Genomic DNA, 23,946 nt, shown 5'->3' with positions numbered 1-23,946 from the left:
ACTTTTTTTTTTTTTAAATTTTAGTTTTCAATTACAGTTGGCATTCCACTATTACTTTGTAATAGTTTCAGCGATACAGCATAGTGGTGGACAATCATGTCCTTTACAAAGTGTTTTCCCTGATATTTCCAGTACCCACCTGGCACGACACATAGTTATTACAATATTATGGGCTTGATTCTCTGTGCTTACTCTACAACTCTGTGACTGTTTGTAGCTACCATTCATGCTTCTTCTTCCTTTTTTACTTTTTATATTTTATTGATTTTTTACAGAAAGGAGAGGGATAGAGAGTTAGAAACATCGATGAGAGAGTATCATCGATCAGCTGCCTCCTGCACACCTCCTACTGGGGTTGTGCCCGTAACCCAGGTTCATGCGCTTGACCGGAATCGAACCTGGGACCTTTCAGTCCGCAGTCTGATGCTCTATCCACTGAGCCAAACTGGTTTCAGCCCATTCGTGCTTCTTAATCCCTTCACCTCTTTCTCCCATCCCCTAACACTCCCCCTTACCCCCCTAGCCCCGGCAACGATCACTCTGTTCTTTGAGTCCATGTGTCTGTTCTGCTTGTTCGTTTATTAAGTGAAATCGTATGGCATTCGTCTTTCTCTGACTTATTTCGCTCGGCATAGTTGGCTAGTCTGAAGGGGAAGTTGAAGAACAGGGAGCTGTGACATGAACAAGACGATGGAGAAACCAGTGCAGGCCTCTGTGCCCAGGAGAGAGGGCTGCCTGCTTGAGAAAGCCTGTGTCCATCCCGCCCCGCCCAAGCCTCCTCCCAGCACTGTAGTCTGTAGGGTTCTGCCGGTCTCTTCTAGGCCTCCTGTCACCGCGGATGGAGCTCTTTCCTTTGCAGAAGGTGAGGCCCCCTGCTGCCATCTGCTTCTCATCACTGCCTCCCTGTGGTTTTATAGACCTTCTTCCCAGAGGCTGCCTCCATCTGTCCCGGGGTTTTCCTGATTTATGGAACTCCCTGGCTTATAGAATGAAGATAGCTTGGGAACTATAGGGCAAGCAGAAATGCCGATATTTACGTGAGCTGGGTCAGCTGCAGGCAAAGCGCATTCTGCAAAGCACCGTAGAGCAAGCTTGCTGGTGGGCAGGGGCTGGAGGCTGTGGGCACGGAGAAGCTCACATCGCAGCGGCAGCATCAGGCCGTGCATGTTGCTCCCAGCCTGGTGGCCTCCATTCATGCTAATGGCTTCAAACGTCTCTGATCGAGGGTCCGGGTTAGTAAGGTAACCGATGGGTTCCAACAGAATGGCTGGCCCATACCTTTGAAGCTCATTGTAGACTGAGTACATTTAATTTCTTTTGTGATGAACACATGCCTCATCCATCACTATGTATCACTAAATTAGCAGCAGTTTTTTGTCAACGTGTGTTTCCTTAATTCATTCCATTATTTCATCGTTCCTTTATTCATTGACCACTCCTTATTATGGAAAAGCGCTTCAGCACCCTGGTCACGGATAGTGAGGGGAGAACCACAGTTAGAAAAAGAGCTCAGGCCTTCAAGTTCTAGAACCCAAAGCAGTATTCCGTTTCTCTGGCCTAGTAAGTCCTTCCTAACTGCCTCCTGCACATAAAGAGAGGCATTACATAATGCTGCAAATGTGTTTGTTAAAAACAACAATAAAAAAAGAAGTAAAAAAAATATGCTTGCTGATTTGTCACCAGGAATATATCTATTTCTGCGCCCCCTCCCCACCCCCCTTTCCCTGTCTCCCAAGCCACGCACTGAAGAGTATGTGCAGGTACAACTGTCCTAGTTATAACAGGTTCACATTTCTCTCTTGATTGGCTTGTTCGAGATTGTGGGCTGCAGGTGCTTGCAGCCCGGCCTTGGTAACATGACCTCGACTTTTAACCAGAAGTTAAAGGATTACTCTGGAAAAAAAGTGTGGCTCTGGAGTTATTCGTAGCAGCCTGGGGAGTTGAGCAAACCCCCTGGTTGATCTCAGCAGTTTTCACTGGCTCGGCATAATTGAACCTACTATTCAGGATTGGTAAGCAAATGCCTATAATGCTATTGGTGTCCAGAAGCCTTTTTAATAATGTCGTTGATATTGGTGCAAACATAGTGAGTTACCATTGGTCTAGATTTCTGGCAATTTTTGGCTTTTGTGGAAACAGGTTTCTGATTTGAAGGAGACTCAGGAAAAGCCTTATTTACTACATTTCAGCTCTGACTCACCTGCTCCTATGATCTGAGAGGCCGTGTCCATAAGTATTCACACTCACTTCTGTCTGCATTTCCTCTTGCTGACCCCCACACATGTATCTACAGGAGTTCTGGTGGCTGTTTCCAATGTGTGGACATGAAGAGCTGTAGAAAGTCCTGTGCATGTGGTTCCCTCCCATATGCCCTTTGTCTCCTAGGAAGCCTGTGATCATCGGCATTTTATAACTTCTTTGTATAATTTTCTCTGTGTGACAGATGCCCACACATAATTACCTTCTAGTGTTTACTGCTTCCTAATTTGGACATGTAGTGGAGACTAGTTTGTATGACTTACTCAGCCTTAATGGTTTGAATTAGCAAAGGCAAATGGGCCCTTCTGGCTCAGCCTAGAACCATAGTGAAGCATGTACCGTTCTTTTTACATCTTCCTCTAGTATGTATGTCTTTGTAGATGGTGTGTGGTGAAAGCAAATGAAGCAGACTTCATTTGCAAGTGGAAGAAAAAGCTGAACCCCAAACTGCACTTCTCTCTTTCCCTCCTCCCAATGTTTTTGATTCAATTTTAGTGGAAGCAATTATTAATCACCTACTATACTAGACACTGGGCACACAGATCTGTCACGTGGTCTGAGCTCAAGAGATCTCACCAGTGGGCGAGACAGACAAATAATGACAGCACCGTGACAAGTGCTGTACTGAGAGATGCACAGGTTGCCATGGGAACATAGAAGCAGCAATATTTAATTGTGGATGGGAGTGGTAAGGATGGGGAAGGCTTCACAGACATGACACTTTTTTTTAATGCAGAAAGGTCAGTAGGCATTTGTCAAGTAAGGAAGGGCAAGTCACTGCCGACAGGAGAAACAGTGTGCATCAAGGCACAATCATGGGAGGTCATGTGTGCTTGAGAATGTTTTGGCATGTAAGGCTTTCAGCGTGATGTATAGAGGAGTTGGGAAATAAGGCGGGAAAGATGGTCAGGGCCACATTAGGAAGAAGAATCTTACTATGCCCACCTAACATGGACTGTATTCTGAAGGTGATGGGAATCTGTTGAAAGATTTCAAGCAGAAGAATGGCATGGTATTTGCGTGTGATTTAGAAATAACAATTTACTTGAATAAACTTTTTTTTTCCATTCAGCAAATACTTTTTGAGAACCAGATATTGTTCTAGTCCTCAGGAAAGAAACAATACTATAAAAATTCCGGACATTTAGGTGAACTTACAATCCAGTGATAGGAGACAGTAAACAAAACAAAATTAATTTTATGATTTATTAAAAGTTAAGTGCTATAGAAATAAGTAAGCAAGGAATGGAAATAGGGAGTCTTGGACATGGGTATGGAGGGTTACATTTTAAATAGGGTTCTTTGTTATATTTGAATATAAAGAAAAATTACTTTGGCTTGTGTTTTTTTATGAACGTGGTTTTAGTGTGTGTTTTAGGACTCAGCTTTTATGTCACATTTGTCTCTGTTTTAATTATTATTGTTGTTTTAGAAATTTGTTTACAGAAATAGAACTGAGAAAACCTCCCCTTTTGGCTACAAAATAGAATAAGAACTCAGCTCCATGTCCATTTAGTGTATTTACTTCTCAGCTCTGTGGATAAATATAACAAGGTAGAATTTGGAGATGAGAAAGCTGAAGAGTAACCTCAGCAGCACGTTCGAGGATGATTAATTAAGTTAGGCCAGTTACTTCTCTCTCCACTGAGGACAGAACAAAATAAAAGGGGGTTAGCTTCGGCACTAAAGGCTTGGGTGCAGACAAAGATGAGTTCTCCACAGTGGTCATTTGTCCCCTGATGACCACCATACCCATCAGCGTGGTGCGGGATCATCAGGTCATACCACACACGGAGCAAGCTCCCAGCTGGGAGTGCCCTCTGGGGAGAATTGAGCAGAAAGAGGAATTGTTAATTTCAGAAGATAAAAATTTTATCAGCTCGTGTTCCATTGAGGAAGATGGGTTTTAAGACCCTGGTCCTGCGTGTAATCAAATTAAGGTTCAGCAGAAATAGTCTCTTTTTGGTTATTAGCTAGAAAGGCAAAGGAATTTGGGAAATTCTTAATTAGCCCAAGGTACTATTCTTCATGAAGACCTAAAGGAGCATGTTTAGGGCAAAAAAATGTTTTTGTCCTTGTGGAACTTGAGATTCTAATCTGGTCTAAGTTTCAGAAATATGTCATTTTCTCTAACCAAGCAGTGACTGTGGATGGGAGTGGAATGCAGGGCTAGAGGGTCCTATATCTCTCCTGCCCAAAGCAGGATTGGTCCTGAATCAGTGAGAGCCTCCTGCTGATAACCCAGAAGGCCTACCTTTCCTCCCTCTAGCATATAGCATTGTAAGGAATGCATGTGAATGGCTTTTCGTCCACAGTGATTCCTGGTCTCACATTTGATTAGTTGCGGAAACCAAAGCCATTATTTTAAGTATCCGAAGCTCTCCCTCTAAGAGATGAAGAGACAGCTCTGTCTGCCAACATCCCTTAGTGTATTTAGGGCCATCTGGGTTGTGAGGGAGCTTTGAGACTTGTCTGGATGTGGCACCATGTTCAAGGGTGTGAATGGTGAGACCATCAGCTTATTCTGGATGACAGTAGGACTGAATAGGGCTTAACATGGGAAGCTTATTGGAGGGTGCAAAGAAGGGCTTCTAAAGAACCAATGGAGAAGGAAGACAAAAGAATAGGCAGTGGATCCTTCCTTGTTTGGGCAAGGAACATTCGCCTTACAGTAGAACATCCTAATATCCATTAAAAAAGCATAAAGATACCATCTCAAAATGTCGGTGTGGTTGGCTAAAGGAGACAAGGAACATAGGAGTTTATGTAGCTGGCTCCCTGTCACACTTTGAGGTTTGATTTTTGTAGAGTTCACAGAAGGTAAACTTTTTCAAGAAGGGACATTTTATAAATGTGTGTGTGACAGTGGAGACTCCCAAGCAGGCAGCCATGGAAGGCTCAAGGCAAGCAACTTAGGCAGGCCCTAGCCAGTTTGAAGTGGCTAGAGCGTCAGCCTGCAGACCAAAGGGTCCAGGTTCAATTCTGGGGCACATACCTTGGTTTTAGGCTTCTCCTGGCCTGGGCCTTGGTCGGGCACATGCAGGAGGCAACCAGTTGATGTGTTTCTTTCACATCGATATTTCTCTCTGTCTTTCCTTCTCTGTTCCACTCTCTCTGAAAGATCAATTGAAAATATCCTTGAGTGAGGATTAACAAAACAAAACAAAACAAAAAACACACCCACAAAACAAAACAAAACAACAACATACACACGCACACACCAGAAAAACTGAGGCAGTTTTTCTCCAAATAGGAAAAAATAACTAGCTGTGATCAACTTGAGGACAAGACTGGGTCAGCAACAGCATGAGTCAGTAAATACTTGCCTTGCTACCTGGCTCCCAGGCTTGTTTGCAGACATTAAAATATAAGACAGGTGGAGAACTTAGTGTCCGTACCCAGTTCTCAGGGCGCCTGAAGCTGTGAGGGAAGGAGCTGGCTGTTCCCAGAATAAACAGTCCGAAGCTTTAGCCAGACAGTGGGGTTTGTCTCTCAAACACATGGAGGCTGCACTGAGAGAGATCATTGTGATTTAGGAATTAGGCCAAATGCGTGGGTGGGACAGATGGAAAAGCCTAAATATTTTTGACATTGAAGACTAGAGAGAGAATGATTTCATACATGAAGGCCACAGGTAATTAAGCAACTATTGTATTTTGGCTAATAATTATAACTAGTTATTTGTCTTAAAAATCTTGTATGTAATTTGCTAATAATATATTTGAGTTTTCTTTCTGTTTCTAGTTTACCTTGTGAGGCTATTTGTTCAGTTAGAGAGAAAGTTCGTTGCTCAAAGAATATTAATAGTTAATTGTGGTTCCTCTAAGAACCACCAAACAAGGTTTTATTTCTATTCATTGGTTTATTTATTTAACAAAGATTTAATGAATGTTGTGTCAGAAGCAGCCTAGTAAGATGAGGCCTGGGTAACTACATTGATGAAGACTTTAGCAGCAAAGTAGATAGAATTAAATGGAACATTTTTGTAGTGGAAAATATATCTAAGAAACAATCCAAATGTACACAAAAAACAAAATTGAAAGAGTAGTTAAGAGATAAGGACAAAATTAAAAGTAAAAAAAAAAAAAAGTCATCTTTTTACCCCTTGGGGCCCAGTTTTGTGCGGTACGACACCAGTGCATCCATTATGGACCTCGGAACCTCTTTACCTCAGCTGCTCATGGGAGGCTGTCTGTTAGTAATGACTTCAAACTCTCGTTGTGTTTTGTGATTTATGCCGCTTGCTCAGTGGAGCCCACTCATGGAGCAGTCTTGATGAATACATATTAAATGTCGATACTGTCCGGTTACCATTACATTCAAATACAATACATTTGTTTAAAACGTATAAATGGAGAGCCACTGACAGTCCTCAGCAAGGCATACAAGGCCCTTCACCGCTGGATGCCTGGCCCCTCGGTCTTGCTTTCCCGGAGCAGGGAGCGACGCTCTGTTAAAATGGAAGCTGGAACGCCCCAGGAGACATCCCCTCACCTCTGTGTGTGTCTCTGTGTCTTGACCCATGTGCTTGTTACATGGGTGTTTCTTTTCCTTTGTATAAACCCACTGACCTTGGACCTTTCATACACACACATTTTAATAACTGTCTGCCTATATTAGTCCTTGGGCTCCAAGTTATTCATTCATTGGCTTTAAACATAGTAAAGAAACAGTGCTCTTTTTCTAATTCAAGTCCGAAAGGACTTTACTGAATTTTAAAATGCCTGATGGTGTTTTGATGAAAGTTGGGCAGTTTTTAAAGCTGCCATAAAGGGCAGTTTTAGCACTTAAAGTCTAAAGTCTGAAAGTACCTTGGACTTTTTCACTTACGGTTCTCAGAGAATTTCAGACATATTAAAATCTTTTCAGAACCCAAATCAGCACCACAATGGGAGCGATAAGCCATGTCATAAAATGGATTGAGTTTAAAAATTTTTTTTATTACTATCTTCAATGGGAGGCTCTTCTATGTTAATCTTATTAAATGGGAAAATATCCTTTTATCATGTCATATTCATCTTTCTGAAGGACAAGTATTTCATAGCACCACTTAAGATATGACTTTGATTAAATGCTCGTGGGGTAACTTAATTCATTATACAGAATATAAACCTTCAAATTAAATTCCCTTTTGCTCCAAATTTATGACCAGGAAAGTCAATCTCCTCTTTGAGTGATGGGAGAGCATCATTAGTGATGCAGTGTCTTCAAGTGCGACTCCCAGTATGCCATGCAGCTCGCTGTGTGACGTGAGGTGGAGCCCACACAACTTCTGCAGATCTCTCCTCAGACTTCCAAAGAGATCGATGTTGATAATATGTGAGATATTAAGTCTTTTACAGATTACTCAGAATGTATTTCTTACATTGAGAAATTCTGTAGGAGAATGTGCATATATCATCCTTATGCCATTCTTATGTTGTCAAAGCTGACATTTGAGAAGAATAGCTTTAAGGATTCATCTTCTATTTCTGAAGATTTTCAAAACATTATCTTCATATTTTGTTAAGTCACTACATTCTGGATACTGTAATTCTGGCTCCTTTTATAGAAAAATGACTGCAGTATTCCAACCTCACTGAAGGCTGGAATGGAAGACAGCTGGGGAGCCCTTTTCCTTTTTGATAACATTGGTATCTAAGATAGCCTTCATGTTATTGTACTGTACCCTCTGATAAAAAGAGTGACAGATCCTTTAGTTCTGAGAATCAAGAGGAAAGGCTCTTTTTTATTTTATTTCCACAAACTTAAAAAAAATTTCTTTATTGATTAAGGTGTTACATATGTGTCCTTATTCCTCCGCTACCCTCCCATTGGCCCCCCCCCCCCCAATCATGCTCTCAACACCCACCCCCCACCACCGGTGTCTGTGTCGATTGGTTAGGCTTATATGCATGCATACAAGTCCTTTGGTTGCTCTCTCCCCCTTTCCCTTCCCTTTGAGGTTTGGTGGTCTGATCGATGCTTCTCTGTCTCTGGATCTGTTTTTGTTCATTAGTTTATGTTGTTCATTATACTCCATAAATGAGTGAGATCACATGATATCTATCTTTCTTTCTGATCCATTGGAATGCCTACTACTGTGGGCCACTGAGGGCCCACCACCAAGCCTCTGGGTTCCTTGTCTCCCCGGCCGCTCATTTGCTTGGAGTTCCATTTGATGACCAGTTATTAAAACTCTCTTCAGTCACAAAGTCTTCTCCTTCCCCCTCCATTTCTTTATTTTTTAACCTATTCGTAAGTACTTTATTATTTTATCTTCCCCATCACCCGCCCCACAATCCCCGCATTGTAGTCTGTGTCCATGAGTTCTCTTTCTTTTCTGCTCAGTCTCTCCACCCCACAACACTGCCTCTCCCCTGCATTTGTAGGCTCATGATTTTTATGTTCTAATCAACTTCTCATTTTTATTAAACTTTACTTTTATGATAGGTAATCTTGTATCTTGCAGGCGAGTAAGCAGTGTATATATAAATCAGTGAAAATATTATCTCTACACTAAGAAATGTAAACTTACCTTGGTTATAGTAAAGTTATTCATCTTAATTTTAGAAACCTATTAATTCTTTACTTGCAGGATGTTAGTGGCTAAGTTTAATATCTTTGTTATTCACAATGTACCTACGTTATTGAGAGGAGGTTTTAATGTTAGAAATGTTGGAGCCAGGATCTCAGTTTTGAGGTTGGTGAATGATAGAAGTGTGAACTGAATGAGTCGATGTTGCTGTATGAATTTTAACAAAAATAGCTGTGGTAGACTAGTCTGCCAATTCACAAAATGGCTGATTTTACAGTTGGGATGTGATACTCTATACAGGTCTTTATGTTGTGACTGAGATCATATCTGTGAGAACAAAAGCTTTAAAAAGAGTGTAGGAAAAATTGAGAACTATTTGTTGGTCCCCTCCCCCACCATACACTCTTTATTGCGATATCACTGAAGTTAAAGAAGACCCAAAATTTGGAGAAAATTCTTTATTACCAAGAGTAAACCTATTGTTGATTCTATTTTTTTTTCATAGAATATCACATAGAGAATCATGATAGAAATGCCATTTTCTTCATTTGGAAAGTCCTGACTTTAAAAATGTTATTTAAATATTACAATTTTAAGAATAAAATCTATAGCTCATGAAGGAAAAACCGGTTCCTGAGTTGTTCATTTTGTATTTCATTCCAATATTATACATCTGAAATCGCCACGAATTTACAGCCAAAATGTTTCGTTTTACTTCATTGAGGATGCTTCCTGTCTCTAGCGTGTCAAATGCAGTTTTGGGGTCCCAAAGTTCAAAAAGATATATATATTTTATTGATTTGTTTACAGAGAGAGCTAGAAACATCAATGAGAGAAACATCGATCAGCTGCCTCCTGCACACCCCCTTCCGGGGATATACCTATAAACAAGGTACATGCCCTTGACCAGAATCGAACCTGGGACCCTTCAGTTCACAGGCTGATCTTCTATCCACTGAGCCAAATGGGGTAGGGCCCAAAGTTTTTGAAGTATCCCGTTGACAGTACAGAGCTGTAGCAACCAGGTTTTATATCCAGGGACCATCAAAATACCACTCATTTTAAGAGATTATACTTTAGCCCAGCTGTCATGGCTCAGTGGTTGAGTGACAACCTATGAACCAGGAGGTCACGGTTCATTCGATTCCCGGTCAGGGCACATGCCCGGGTTGTGGGCTCGATCTCAAGTGTGGGGTGTGCAGGGGCAGCTGATCAATGATTCTCTCTCATTGTTGATGTTTCTGCCTCTCCCTCTCCCTTACTCTCTGAAATATATATATATATATATATATATATATATATATATATATATATATATATATATATATATAATTTTTTTTAAAGAGATTGTACCTTAGTACAATTAGTTTCTATTTTGTCTTGGTTTTTATTTTTTAGTAAATTAGCAAATACCAACTAAGCATTCCAATAAGATACTATCAGCTATAGTGAGGGCTTCCTGTGAGTTATGTACTTCTCTCTAGGCAGTTGTTCTCCATCTTGGCTGCCCATCAGAAGCATTCTAAGGATCTCTAGAAATTCCCATTGCCCACGCTGTACCTCAGCTTAGGGAGAGCCAGTGGCCTGGGCTGCAGCTTAGGTACCGAAGTGTTGAAAGATGCCCAGGTGGTTCCAATATGCAGACCCAGTTAGATCCTCTCATCTAGGGTTCTCAGTTTGTTTGAAATACCACAATAATTTAGTATTTGAGGACCATCCCCTCATGTCTGAATGCAGTGGCTGAATGTCCTGGGCCTTTGGATAGCAACCTGTGGTAGAGATGGCCTTGCAGGGTGAGACAGGTCAAGTTGGAAGCCTGCCTCTATCGACACCACTCATGTTAACTTGGACAGACACTTTACTCTGGTCTGAAATCTTAAACTAGCTTTAGTATTAATCTTCAATGCTTAATTTATAGCAATTTTCCAGTATTTTCTATATCACATCAAGAAGGTGTTAGATTCAAAATTTCAATCTAGTAGTTTTGATTCAAGAGGCAATGTGACAGATATTCAGCTAATGATCATGGTTGAGAAGAGTTAGATTTTAGGAATTTGAAATTCAATGGGTTGATGTTGATATTTCCATTGTCTAAGGAGTAAGAGCTTTCTGAGCAAATCAGTAGCAGACGCCTTGTGAATGAGTCCTGACTAATAGTATGCCTGCTTATGATAACTAATTCTTTTGAGAACTTTGTTACTTTAATGGGTATCCTAATTACAAATGAATCTTAGACATTTATGAAAGTAGGTTTGGACAGTGAGAGGCAACTATGGGCAGAACTTGAGAAAAGAGGCAGAGAATTTGGACACTTATCTGGATTTTGTCTTTTATTAGCAGTTTAGTTATAGGTGGATACTTAATCTCTGCATCTTTTAAAAAATGTATATTTTTATTGCTTTCAGAAAGGAAGGGAAAAGGATATATAGAAACATCAGTGATGAGAGAATCATTGATCGGCTGCCTCCTGCACCCACCCTACTGGGGATCGAGCCCGAAACCTGGGCATGTGCCCTGAACGGGAATCAGACCCTGACCTTCCTGGTTCACAGGTAGATGCTCAACCACTGAGCCACACTGGCTGGCTTAATCTCTGCATCTTAATATTCTCATCTATAAAATTAGAATAAGAATATCTACCATAATTATTTCACAAGGTTCTTATGAGGCTTGTATTAGATAATTCATTTATTCAACAAATATGTGAGTCACCATGTGCCTGCTCCTTGCTGGGCAGCACTCTAGACATGAAGGATACATAGAAGGGAAATTAGACCTTGGAAGGAGTTAGCAAATATATCAGTCACTGCTCACACTTTAAAAAAAATATATATATTGATTTTTTACAGAGAGAAAGGGAGAGAGATAGAGAGCTAGAAACGTCGACAAGAGAGAAACATCGACCAGCTGCCTCCTGCACACCCCCTACCAGGGATGGGGATGTGCCCGCAACCAAGGTACATGCCCTTGACTGGAATCGAACCTGGGACCTTTCAGTCCGCAGACTGACGCTCTACCACTGAGCCAAACCGGTCTCGGCACTGCTCACACTTTTAAAAAATTCATATTGTAAGGCCTTTAAGAGGACTTGCTCTTTCATCTTTCTGTTTTCATGTCTTACTACCTGGTACATAATGTAGAAGGGGCTAAAACACCGATTATGTGAATTAATGAATCTCATAATTCATTTCCTTAAAAATATTTTGTGACTCTAGACTGGATCTCTCTTTTGAACAAGTTGAAATGAGTCCAGTGTGGAAATGTCATTACATTTCCCTGCTGGTTTAAAAAGTACCAAGTGAACTTGAGTGTGGTAATGTAACCTGAGATCCTTTCAAACCACAGCAATGGTTAATTTTTCTAGTTCGAGATTGATTCAGTTTAGGTTAATATTCCCTTTTTTTCAATCAACATTTCAGATTCAGGAATACCTGTGTGTTTTTTTGTCTTGGTGTCCTTTTTATATTTGGTATTAATTGGAACTCTAACCTTTCTTTTTGAAAGGAAGACACATTCTTTTCTTGACATCCTTTTTTCCCATTAAGTTAAAAAAAAAAGTCACTTCATAAGTGTGATTTCAAACAGCTGGATTTTAATCTTTTCACTTTATGAGAAGAGAGAGTTTGGTTTCAGCAGCGCTCCTACCACATGGCCTGGACCGCACTCAGCACACTGTACGGTGCAGCTATTTTCCAGTGTTTTCTATATCACATTGTGGCTGTGCATTTAGGCTGTGCTCACATGTTATTCTAAGCTAGGTCAGGGGCTGTGGTTGGTGTCTTTTTCTATACTGTTTTAAGAGAATGTGAACAAATGGAGAATTGTAATGTTTCATAGTGGGTCACAGAAATACATGCTTTTGAGGATTTAAGTTCTGTCTCTTTACAATGGGTGAAGGGTTATTCTCTTTGCAGCCCTAGGTGTCCTTAGTATAGTTGGAGAAGGCCTTGGAGGGTTGATGCCCAGCCTTTTATTTTAATAACAGAATTTTAAAGTCAAAAGGACTTTGGACTTGATCCAGGCCTGCCAGCCACATTCTAGGACAGATAAAATCAAAGAGAAATTAAGAGGCTGTGATAGTCAGCCTCAGGGGATAGGGGGTTGGGTCTTGGGATACTTTTCCCGAGTTTTTTCCTTCTGGCTGTCCACCGAGCTGGGACTATGCAAATCCTGCCAGCTTCTGTGGGTGCTCCTGAGAAAAGCTCACAGACATTCATTGTAAGACACACACAGACATTTATGTGCCCACATGTGTGTAATTGTGTAATCTTCTTTACCCTTAATTGCTTAAATTGATAATGTGTTAAATTGAAATGTGTTAAGTTTACAAATTTATTTTAAAGTTTATAACGGTAAATTCCATTTTCAAATATTGATTTGTACAGAGTTCAGGGAGCCCATGTTCAATGTGGCCTGCAGGGGTTTGGGTTGGTTTCCATCCTATAACTTGTCCTTTGGCATCGATGCTTCTCAGGAAGCAGAGAGCACATATTATTTCCCATGTTTTATACTATACAACCTGGTATCAAACCTGGTTTTTCTTAGACAAGAGATAAATGAACACCAGGGAGGTTTTATATATATATATATATATATATATATATATATATATATATATATATATATATATATTCTTTCTCTCTTATCTTTTTTTCTTTCTTTCTTCTTCTTTCTTTCTTTCTTTCTTTCTTTCTTTCTTTCTTTCTTTCTTTCTTTCTTTCTTTCTTTCTTTCTTTCTTCAATACACTTCTATTGATTTCAGAAAGGAAGGGAAGAGGGAGAGAGACAGATACATCAGTGACCACAGAGAATCATTGATCGGTTGCCTCCTGCATACTCCACACTGGGGATTGAGCCCACAACCCGAGCATGTGCCCTTGACCAAAATTAAACCTGGGACCTTTCAGTCCACAAGCCAATGCTCTATCCACTGAGCCAAACCAGCTAGGGCAAGAGGTTAAATATTTTGCTCAGAGCTTCACATCATCTAGTGACAAGTTGAAAATAAAATGTATGTGCCCTCTCTTACCAAGCCTGAGCGCCCAAGTTCTGCTGTAGCCTCAGTGCTGGAGGCATGGAAAAACGCCACGGACTTTTTCAAAGAAAACAGGAGCCTCATAACTGTGACCGTTGCTGGCAGGTCCTGGGAAGAAGGCACCTGTGCTCCTCATTTTGTGGGAGAGAGACGTGCAGGGAGTAACGTATGGCAGGCCCTCGACTGCCTCTGGGGCACTATCCTGAGCGTTTCATAGAAGGAAGGTCCTTACTAGGAGCTCCCTTCTCTGAGTTCTGTTTCCTGGGGTCCCCAGGGAGACTGAGTTCCCAAACGCTCATGGAATGCAAATGGGGAAGAAAGAAAGAACCCCAGAGTATCACACTGGCATTGATTACTGCATGCTTTCACTGTACTTTTTCAGAGTGCAAATTCACCTGCACCAGCGGTAAATGCTTGTATCTTGGCTCACTGGTCTGTAACCAACAGAACGACTGTGGGGATAACAGCGATGAAGAAAACTGTCTCCTGGTGACAGAGCATCCACCTCCGGGCATCTTCAACTGTAAGTCCCTCCCATTCACCTTGACATCATTAAGTTTGATGGTGTTTTTGAAATGGCGACGACAGTGGTCGGCAAACTCATTGGTCCACAGAGCCAAATATCAACAGTTATACAACAATTGAAATTTCTTTTGAGAGCCAATTTTTTTAAATTCTTCTAACGCCACTTCTTCAAAATAGACTTGCTCAGGCCGTGGTATTTTGTGGAAGAGCCACACTCAAGGGGCCAAAGAGCCGCATGTGGCTCACAAGCCTCAGTTTGCCGACCACTGGGCTAGGGGCTAGGGTAATGTGGAAATGGGAAGGCTGTTGTTTTTTTGTGGAGATAAGAAAAGAGAAGAGCATTTTCACAAACAGAGTGCTTTTTCTCTTAGGTTACGAAGATGGTGTGCTTAAAAGTGGGAAATGTGTTCTATTTTGCCAGGGGCACTATATGATGAAATACACTTTTGCTACTGACTGGATTCCATGAAATAAAATATTGATTTAGAATTCTTCCCATCTGTTTTGTTGAATTTTTTAAAGGAGTAATTTTAAACAATTTAAAAAGAATTTTAAATAAATACTTTTAAATAAGCACAGGAAGATATGTGGAGAGTTCGTAATGAATCATGTGTTAAAATAATAAAAAAGAAAAAATTATATTGGACTTTCCAGAAAGTTCTAACCGTGTGTTTTTCTATTCAAAACTGGATGGAAAACAACTTAAATGAGGTGATTGCATGTCTGAACCCCAAGGCTAAGGCTGAGCATTTCTTGAACTTGAAAAGGTGAAATTATAGTTTGTGGCTTATGCTGCTTCTTTATCCCAGGGTTTTTATGAGGAGGAAAAGGAGAGAAGGAGGTGTTGAAACCCTGCTGGCCTCCTCTGAGGGAAAGGGGCTTGTTGCTCCCTTGGGCTCTGTGGAGTGGGCTGAGGGTGAGAGGATGTTTTTCGTAGAATGCCCCCCAGGAATGTCCACAGCACTGATGCTCTTTGTGGGGTTTTCTGATACTTGTTTTCATTTACAGCTTTTTCATTTTTGTTATGAGAAGTGGCCTGCATAAATATTGATACTGTGATGTGAAATGGGAAGAGGTTTTTAAAAAGACGCACTTTTTTGCCAAAACCGGTTTGGCTCAGTGGATAGAGTGTCGGTCTGCGGACTGAAAGGTCCCAGGTTCGATTCTGGTCAAGGACATGTACCTTGGTTGTCAAGGACATGTACCTTGGTTGTGGGCACATCCCCAGTAGGGGGTGTGCAGGAGGCAGCTGATTGATAGTTCTCTCTCATCGATGTTTCTAACTCTCTATCCCTCTCTCTTCCTCTCTGTAAAAAAATCAATAAAATATTAAAAAAATAAATAAAAACAAAAAGACACACTTTTCTCTAGTCCTCCTATATTGTTACATTGGGGGAAAGCTCAATAAAACGACTGTGCCAGGTGAATTTTGAGCCTGCTTACTTATAATGCTTGTTAAATCCAAGAGTCTAATGGTGCAGTAGTTTTCCTAAGTGTTTCTGTTGCACCAGTGTGCCTTTTCTTAGAAGTGTTCTTGGAGTCCCATCTCTGTACCTTCAGAAGACAATTTAAACTCAGGTGTGCACTTTCTTGGTATCTGGTCCGCGTTTCCTCTGGGGGTGCTTTGTGCCATAGTCTTTGCAGTCGTCAATGCTATCGTTGGCGTCATGCAGCTTGCCTGGTTGCAGAGAAGGGGGTCCCAAGGTGACTGTCCTGCCTGCTCTGAGCCAGGCTGCTGGATTGGGATCCTAGCCCTACCCAACAGTCGGGCGCCTCTGTGGCCTTATGCATAATGGGTCATAAAAATGGGCATTGTGGGGATTAGGTGGGATGGTCCATGTGAAACAATTAGGACAGAATAGTTACTAGCACTAAGCTCTTGATGTAGATCAGCGAGTCTTCAGGGGGGAGGGAGGGTCAGGGGAGAGGAGGTGTCTTAGAAGGAGAAGAGCAATGTAAAGGCATTTTCTTGTTTTGTTTTCTCTAGACTTGAGCAACAGCAAACACATGTATGATGAGCTGTGGAGAGACTCTTTGGAATGTGTGTGGTACCTTGACTGGACCCAAGAGTTCTGTGTGAAAAGCAAGCAGGCACAACCTTTGGCCCTCTGCCCTACGGCACCTCACAGACCATTTCTCTGAATCTCACAAGGGCTTCTCCTTCATTTCAGGGTCCTTCCACTGTGGTCCTCCTATTGTATTGAACCCCTTGTTTTCCTTCCCTTCCTCCTTTCTCATCAGTAATCTTTGCTAGTTTTAAAAGCCTATTTTGAGATATTTATAACATTAAAAAATAAATGTGAATATTTAATTTTGCTTAGGAGCCAGGTGAGGCAGTTATATCTATAAATGGTTCAGTGTTGCCCATGCAGCTACAGTAGTGCCTCAACAGAGGGATCTAAAGATCCTCTTGGCAAATTATTAGTTCCTTTGTTGAGCTATAAATAGAACTTGTGTCCTTAAAGCTAAAATGGAAGACTATTTACAACGTGCTCTTTTTTAAAGAAGACTGGAGAGCTAGGATATAGGATGACAAAAGGCAAGACCATGGCTGTGGCTTCAGGTTGACTTGGACTCAAGTTTCAGCTTACAGAAGTGATTGGACCCCTTTAAGGCTTAGTTTCTCTGTCTTTGAAATGGGGATAATCTCTGCCATATGAGGATTCTTTGAGTATTTAAGTGAAATAATATACATGAAGAGAGTAGTCTATGCCAGCAGTCGCCAGCTGGTGGTCCGTGAAGTCCGAAAGGTTGGAGACTGCTGGTCTATACAATCACATTATCCCCACTCATTGTGTGGCCATTTCTTGGGGAGGTAGGCCACGAGAGGTGTATCATCTCTCTGAATGCCAGAGCCATTTTCTTACGTAACAGGAGTTTCCATGTGTCCAAAGGTGAGGTCCTCCTCAGAGGGTCTGGATGTTTCCCACTTACTCTGTCCTCTGGGGAAGGCCTCTGAGCTGAAGGTGGCTGCTCTGATCTAGCCAGCAGCCCCCTTTACACTGCTTTCCTCCGATCCTCTCAAGCACCAGAGGGAGTCAGGCTCACTTGTTACATTGAGACACTCATTCTGAGTTTGTTGTAGCTGGTCTATTTTTTATGGTCAGGCACCATTGGGGAGGGGCATAGCTTCTCTGCTCTTTGATGGTGCTGGAGGGTGATCTAATATTGAATGAGCATAGTCCCTTCCCCATACCTTGTTGTGCCAGAGTACCGAGTAAATAAAGGCTATTTTACTTCCTATTAATAGCTGTGTAATGAGGCTCAGAGGCTCTCCATTTATAAGTGGGTTTTAATGTACCCACCAATGTGTTTCCTACAGCAGATGGACACTATGCCCTTCATGGAATGCCAACTCTGATGAGAAAGCTCACCTTTCTTTCCACCTTGAGAACTTGAAGTATAGATTTCTTGTCTATAAAATGTTGCATTTTGGAAAAACAAATAGTGCTTCTTCCCTGCTTCTCTAGATGAACAAGAGTTGTTTGCTGGGTAAGCATTGTTTCCACCTGGAGGAAGCACTGTGTTCTGCTATCGGATTGCACATAGGATAAAGCACGGCGGACTCTTCTGGGTTTCCAGAAGAGCTAGAACCAGTTTTCTGCCCGTGCTGTTGGTCTTCTCTCTGCCTCTCATTTGATTTTTTCTGAAATTTAGCATGAATTAAGGCTAGAGAGAAAATGTTACTGCCATTTGTGAAGTCAGCAATGCTAATGCTAATGGAAGCCCTACACGAAATGGTTTTATAACCCAACCAAAAAACCTTAGGCGTGGTTACCAGCGGCTGTGAAAGCCAAACTCATTAGGCAGGTGCTGGCGCTGAAGGAAAGATTGTACTCAGGAAACACATCACCTGGGAGCATGGCGGACTCTCTTCTCAAAGATAATCCCATCGTTTTCTGTCTCAAAGATCCTTGCTCTTCCTGCTCAAGCCTGCTGTTCTTATAGGCATACGGAGGGGAGGGCTTTTTCCTCTCTGTCTAATTATCTTGCTAGCTTTTGGCATGCTCCATGTAAGAACCACCTCCAGGCCGAAACCGGTTTAGCTCAGTGGATAGAGCGTCGGCTTGGGAACTGAAGGGTCCCGGGTTCGATTCCGGTCAGAGGCATGTACTGTACCTTGGTTGCAGGCACTTCCCCAGTAGGGGGTGTGCAGGAGGCGGCTGATGATGACTCTCTCTCATCGATGTTTCTAACTCTCTATCTCTCTCCCTTCTTCTCTGTACAAAATCAATAAAATATATTAAAAAAAAAAAAAAAAAGAACCACCCCCAGTGTCATCGTGGCCAATGGGAGAGACTCCCCCGCACGCCCTGAGTGTCTAGATTCTAAAGTCACAGTTTCACTTGCTTCTCTACTGTGATCAGGCTGTCTATTGACTGAGACTAGTTTATTGTTTTGTGAGCCTCCAAGGGTTTTGCACAGACCTGGACGTCTGGGCTGGCATTGATGATCTCACAAAGAAAGAGTTTTGCCAGCTTCTTTTTACAGAAGAGGGAACTGCCAGCCTAAATTGTTAGCTTTTCTCATGACTGCTGCATTAAAATATGGTACTTTTGAGCACTAAAAATATGTAAACCATACAAATAAAATTATTTACTTACATGGCTTATTACAAAAATAAAATGAAATGCCTTCTTTAGTGATTGTGCCAGGCCTTGTGGGGGATGAAGGAAAACATAAAGACTCTTATCCAAGTGATGATACAAATCAGGGAACGGAAAGATCCAGGTATAAAGGTACCTGAAAATGAACACGGAGTATTTAGAACTAAGCAGTCCCGGCAATTCTTGGTTCAGGGGTTTAGAGAGGATCATTCTGATTGGACTTGGTCGTCATAGTGGCTTTTTGCAGGAGGCATCCTGGGTGTCGGAGAGGACAGTGTCAGGATGGAGAATACCCAGCAGGGAGAAAGAGGGCGGGAGCCTTGATTCTGAAGGCCTGGGTTGGAGGCAGCCTGAGATAAAGATGGGAAGGTGGGTTGGGCCCATAGAGAAAAGCCAATAGGTCATGCTACATCTTCTTCCCTCATCTCTGAAAAGAGACAGAATTCCTGGGGGCCGATGTCATGCTTAGAGGAGAGCTACAGAGCCTGCTTGTCGGCCTGGGTGATGCTCACATTGCTGCCACCAGCCTTTTCTGCCTCACTATTCCTGTCAAGCAGAGTGTTTCCTGTTACCACATTCTCAAAGACCCTTTACTGTGTCTTGGTGGGGGAGAGCAGAGATCCCCTGGCTTGCTAGAAGCAATTATTGAGGATCCAAAGTACACAAAGAGCTGTGTACTCTGAAAGTGTTGGCAAAAACAGACTTTCCTTTAGCAATCACTGCTGTGAAACTCATGCTACTAGACCATAAGAGTAAACCCAAAGTTGACATGAAACCACCAGTCAATTGGACAACTTTTACTTTCAGCTTCAGTGGGACTTCTGATTCAGGGAAAATTGGGAGTCCTCATTCCTACTGAAAGGGGGAATTGCTTCTTTCTCTCTTTTAAAAATATATTCCGTTACAATTGACACAGTATTATTAGTTTCAGGTACACAACATAGTGGTTAGACATCTATGTAATTTATAAAGTGATCCCCCAGATGATTGTAGTACTTACCTAGCATGCATAGCTTATTACAGTATTAGTGACTATATTCCCTATCCTGCACTTTACAGCCCCAGTGTTATTTTGAAACTACCAATTTGTACTTTTTAATCCCTTCTCTCTTTTCACCCAGTCCTTCAGACCCCCCTATCTGGAAATCATCAGTTTTTTCCTCTGTATTATGAGACCAGTCTCTGTTTTGTTGGTTTATTATATTGTTGTTTTTTTTTAGATTACACATATAAGTGAAATTAGATGGTATTTGTCTTTCTCTGTCTGACTTACTTAACTTAGCATAATAACCTCAAGGTCCATCCATGTTGACAGAAATAAGATTTTATTCTTTTTTATGGCTGAGTAATATTCTAGGGTGTATATTTACCAGCTCTTCTTTATCTTGCCATCTATTGATGGACACCTGGGTGGCTTTCATATCTTGGCTATAGTAAATAACTCTGCAATGAACATAAGGGGCATATATATTTTAAAATTAGTGTTTTGGATTGCTTCAGATATATACCCAGAAGTAGAATTACTGGAACATATGATAGTTCTATTTTCAATTCTTTGAGAAAGCTCCATACTGTGTTCCACAATGGCTGCACCAATTTGCAATCCCACCAGGTATGAGGATTCACTTTTCTCCACATCCTCTCCATCACTTAATGTTTGTTGATGTATAGATAATAGCCATTCTGATGGTTTGCTGTGGTTTTAATTTGCATTTCTATGATGATTACTGACATTGAGCATCTTTTCATATGTCTGTTGGCCATCTGTATGTCCTCTTAGGAAAGATGACTATTCATGTCCTCCCAATTTTAAATTTGGATTATTTGATTTTTCAGTGTTAGGTTGTAAGAGTTCTTTATAATTGGATATTAACCTCTACCGGATATATCAAGAATATTTTTTCCCCTTTCAGTATGTTGTGTTTTTGTTTTGTTGATGGTTTTCTTTGGTGGACAAAAACTTTAATTTGATGTAGTCCCAGTTGTTTATTTTTTCTTTAGTTTTTCTTGCCTAAGGAGATAATAAGAAAAAACATATTGCTAAGAGAAATGCCAGAGAGTTTACTGCTTATTAAAGACTTCCTTCAATGTAAGTCTCTAATCCATTTTGAGTTTATTCTCATATATGGTGAGAGAGGTAGTCCAGTTTCATTTTTTTGTATGTATATTTCCAATTTTCCCAACACCATTTATTGAATATACTGTCTTTACCCAATTGTATGCTCTTGCCTCCTTTGTCATATATTAATTGAACTTTTTTCCTCCATTCATTAGGGGGGATACTTGTATAAATAGAAATTCCCCATCAACTATGTGATTATCATAAAAGTAGATATCATATAGGATCAGTCTTATTAATAATGAGAAAATCCCTTATTAGCATTCAGTGATATTTTCTTATCTGTCATTATGAACTGATGAATTAATATACATGGAACCTTTTTAGAAATCCCCTCAAGCAAATCTTACTGAGACTGAGCCTGATCAGACTGCAGGTGGTCACTGGCAACCTGGGTCTATTTTGGGGGGTGTGTGCCCCAGAAGAGGCACTGGCAGGGCTCACACCCCCTCATTCACTGTCAAAGAGGAGTCCCATCCCCGCCCCCCTAGGGTTTGCTGCCTTTGTTTCACCAAACCGGTTTTCTGACCAATTAAAATCGTATAGGGTCTTGAAAGGCAATTCTGCCTTTTCAAATAAACAAAGGCAGAGAACAAATGGGAGGGAAAGTTTCAATACATTCTTAGGCATCATTTCCTCTTGCTGTGACACTAAATTTACGTGGATAAAAACAACCTCTTAGATTTACATTTTGATTCTGTTACTGCTTTCATGTGTGTGTGGGGCTGTCCCACTTCAGATGAAATGTATCCACTTCTTTAAATATTTAGTAGTCTAGCGTGGATGTTAATGAAAGTCTGGCGGTGCTATTTTGAGAATTGCAACAATGATAGTAATTTTCAGTGTCAGATTCCTGCCTTGCAAAGGGAGGAGGAGGAGGTAAAAATGTTTCAGTCCTAATAGAGTTTGCCATCCGCTGGGCTGTGCCAGACAGATGGGTCATGAATACTGTCTAGACGCTCTGCCTGAGCGAAGCCGCGGTCTCTAAGGACGCGAAACGAGACGCTGGCTTAAGTAACTGGGGAAAGTCAGGGCAGGTTCTCCTGTAATCAGATAGAAATCAATGCTGATCCGCTTCCTGGGGGAGGCCGGCGGCCGGAGGGAGGGGCATCTGGGTTTCTAGGGGGTGTTGGGAGGAAAACGTCCTCTGATTCTGATCAATTTTAATGAAAACCCGACCAGGATTAGGCATGGGGAGAACGGGAACGCAGAGGTGTCGCATGGGAACGCTATTGATTTAAACTTCACGCAGCCACACGATGCGGAATGATTTCATTCAGACGTGGTCCTTGAAAGGCCCGGGAGCCAAAACCGGTTTGGCTCAGTGGATAGAGCGTCGGCCTGCGGACTGAAGGGACCCGGGTTCGATTCCGATCAAGGGCATATACCTTGGTTGCGGGCACATCCCCAGTGAGGGGTGTGCAGGAGACAGCTGACCGATGTATCAATAAAATATATATTTAGGAAAAAAAAAAAAAAAGGCAAGGGAAGAGCAGAAACGGAGGACGTCTTCTTGTGTCCGGACTGTCGGGCGGCCGGCATTCATGGTGTGGATTGGTGAGCCTGCTGCTGCTCCACTCGAGACGGTGTGTCCTGGTTGTTCATTTTCTTGGGTTTAGCCTCTTAATTAGGAAGGGTTTCAGAGACGCATCTGCGTTGCTTTCCTTTCGAATGGGTCTCTGAGAGCTTCCCAAAGCCGGTTCTCATCATTGCAGGCAGCTCTGCCGATGGTGCCATGGGCAACGAGGTACAAGTCTCAGGAGCACCCTGCGTGGCTGCGCGGGGCACCTGGACACGTCTGAGGGGTGTCGTGCTCAGTATTTTCCTTGGTGCCAGGAATGGAGTTTACATGACACACGTAGTGAGTTTCTACGTATCAAAACTCACAGTCAAAATGCGGTGGTGGGAGGAGGAGGAGATGCTGGCATCGGAGTGCAATGATGGGGGAAGGTAAGAAGAGGGTGCCAGCTCAGGGGGGTGGGCTTCGTTGTCAGTAGCCATATATTTGCCTCAAAAAAACTACCCAAAGGGTTTACCGTGAAGCTCGGAAGGGACCGTCTTTGAGAAATCACAAAAATAAAGCTGGAATTCAGCTGTCACAGGATGAGACCTCTCCTGCAGTGTGGGGTGACCCCCCGAGGGTCAGGCCTGTGAATGAACCATCTGGGCTCACAGCTCTGTTAGTCATGTCTCAATGGAGATGCCATGGTAGGCTTTTAATTTGGGGGAATCTCCAGCCATCTAAACTTAGCAATAGTCTAAACTTCTTCATTCCTTCCTTCCTTCTCATTATGTCCCAAAAGCTCACAGCAGAGGGAAAAGTAGAAGGTGGCTTGCTTCCTCCTTCCCAGAAAGAAGAGGGAAACCAGAGAGGAGAAATAGTCTTAAAGTACACATTTCCTGGGGAGGAGAGAAGGAGAACTGTGTTCAAGAGCTGCAATCACAAGCAGGGAGCAAGTCCGCCTTGTTCCACACGCTTCTCTGAAACATCACCAAGGTCGTCCAGAAGGTACAGCGGTGGTCCAGAAAGAGGCCTTCTTTCCCTAAAACGCCTGTCTGCTGCCCTCCCACTCTCACCCCCTGCCACACACACACACACACACACACACACACTCACTCAGGGCGTAGACTCTCCCGCTCTTTGGATAATGTGTAAGGACCATCCATTTGTGGCAATAGTGAGTCAGGTGGGAAGGTGATGCCGGCATCCACGGACAGCCTCTGGGGCTGGAAGGCGAGCCCAGCACCTGGCAGAACTCCTGCAGCACCTTTGGGTCCTGCTCACGTATAATCAGAGGAACAAGACACGCATCCGCTCACTTCACAGACTCCAAAGATCTCCTGGGGTGACTGGCGCCTTGGCTAGGAGAAGACACCACTGTTC

The 23,946-nt window shown here is 42.1% G+C and overlaps 1 protein-coding gene across 4 annotated transcripts in view; it reads left to right on the top strand.

Annotated features, from left to right (window-relative positions):
• The window catches only part of LDLRAD4 (low density lipoprotein receptor class A domain containing 4), a 303,261-nt gene that overhangs the window by 137,444 nt on the left and 141,871 nt on the right, over positions 1–23,946 (top strand). For all 4 annotated transcript variants that reach the window (XM_036419376.2, XM_045574708.1, XM_036419380.2 and 1 more), the window contains one exon: positions 14,194–14,334. In XM_036419376.2, the coding sequence (XP_036275269.1) occupies positions 14,194–14,334 (141 nt within the window). The remainder of the gene's footprint in view (positions 1–14,193; positions 14,335–23,946) is intronic.

Source organism: Pipistrellus kuhlii, unplaced genomic scaffold (genome assembly GCF_014108245.1).
Source record: "Pipistrellus kuhlii isolate mPipKuh1 unplaced genomic scaffold, mPipKuh1.p scaffold_m20_p_6, whole genome shotgun sequence".
NCBI classification, from domain to species: Eukaryota; Metazoa; Chordata; class Mammalia; order Chiroptera; family Vespertilionidae; genus Pipistrellus; species Pipistrellus kuhlii.
Note: the sequence above shows the minus strand (reverse complement) of the source record. Positions and strands in the feature narration are given on the sequence as shown.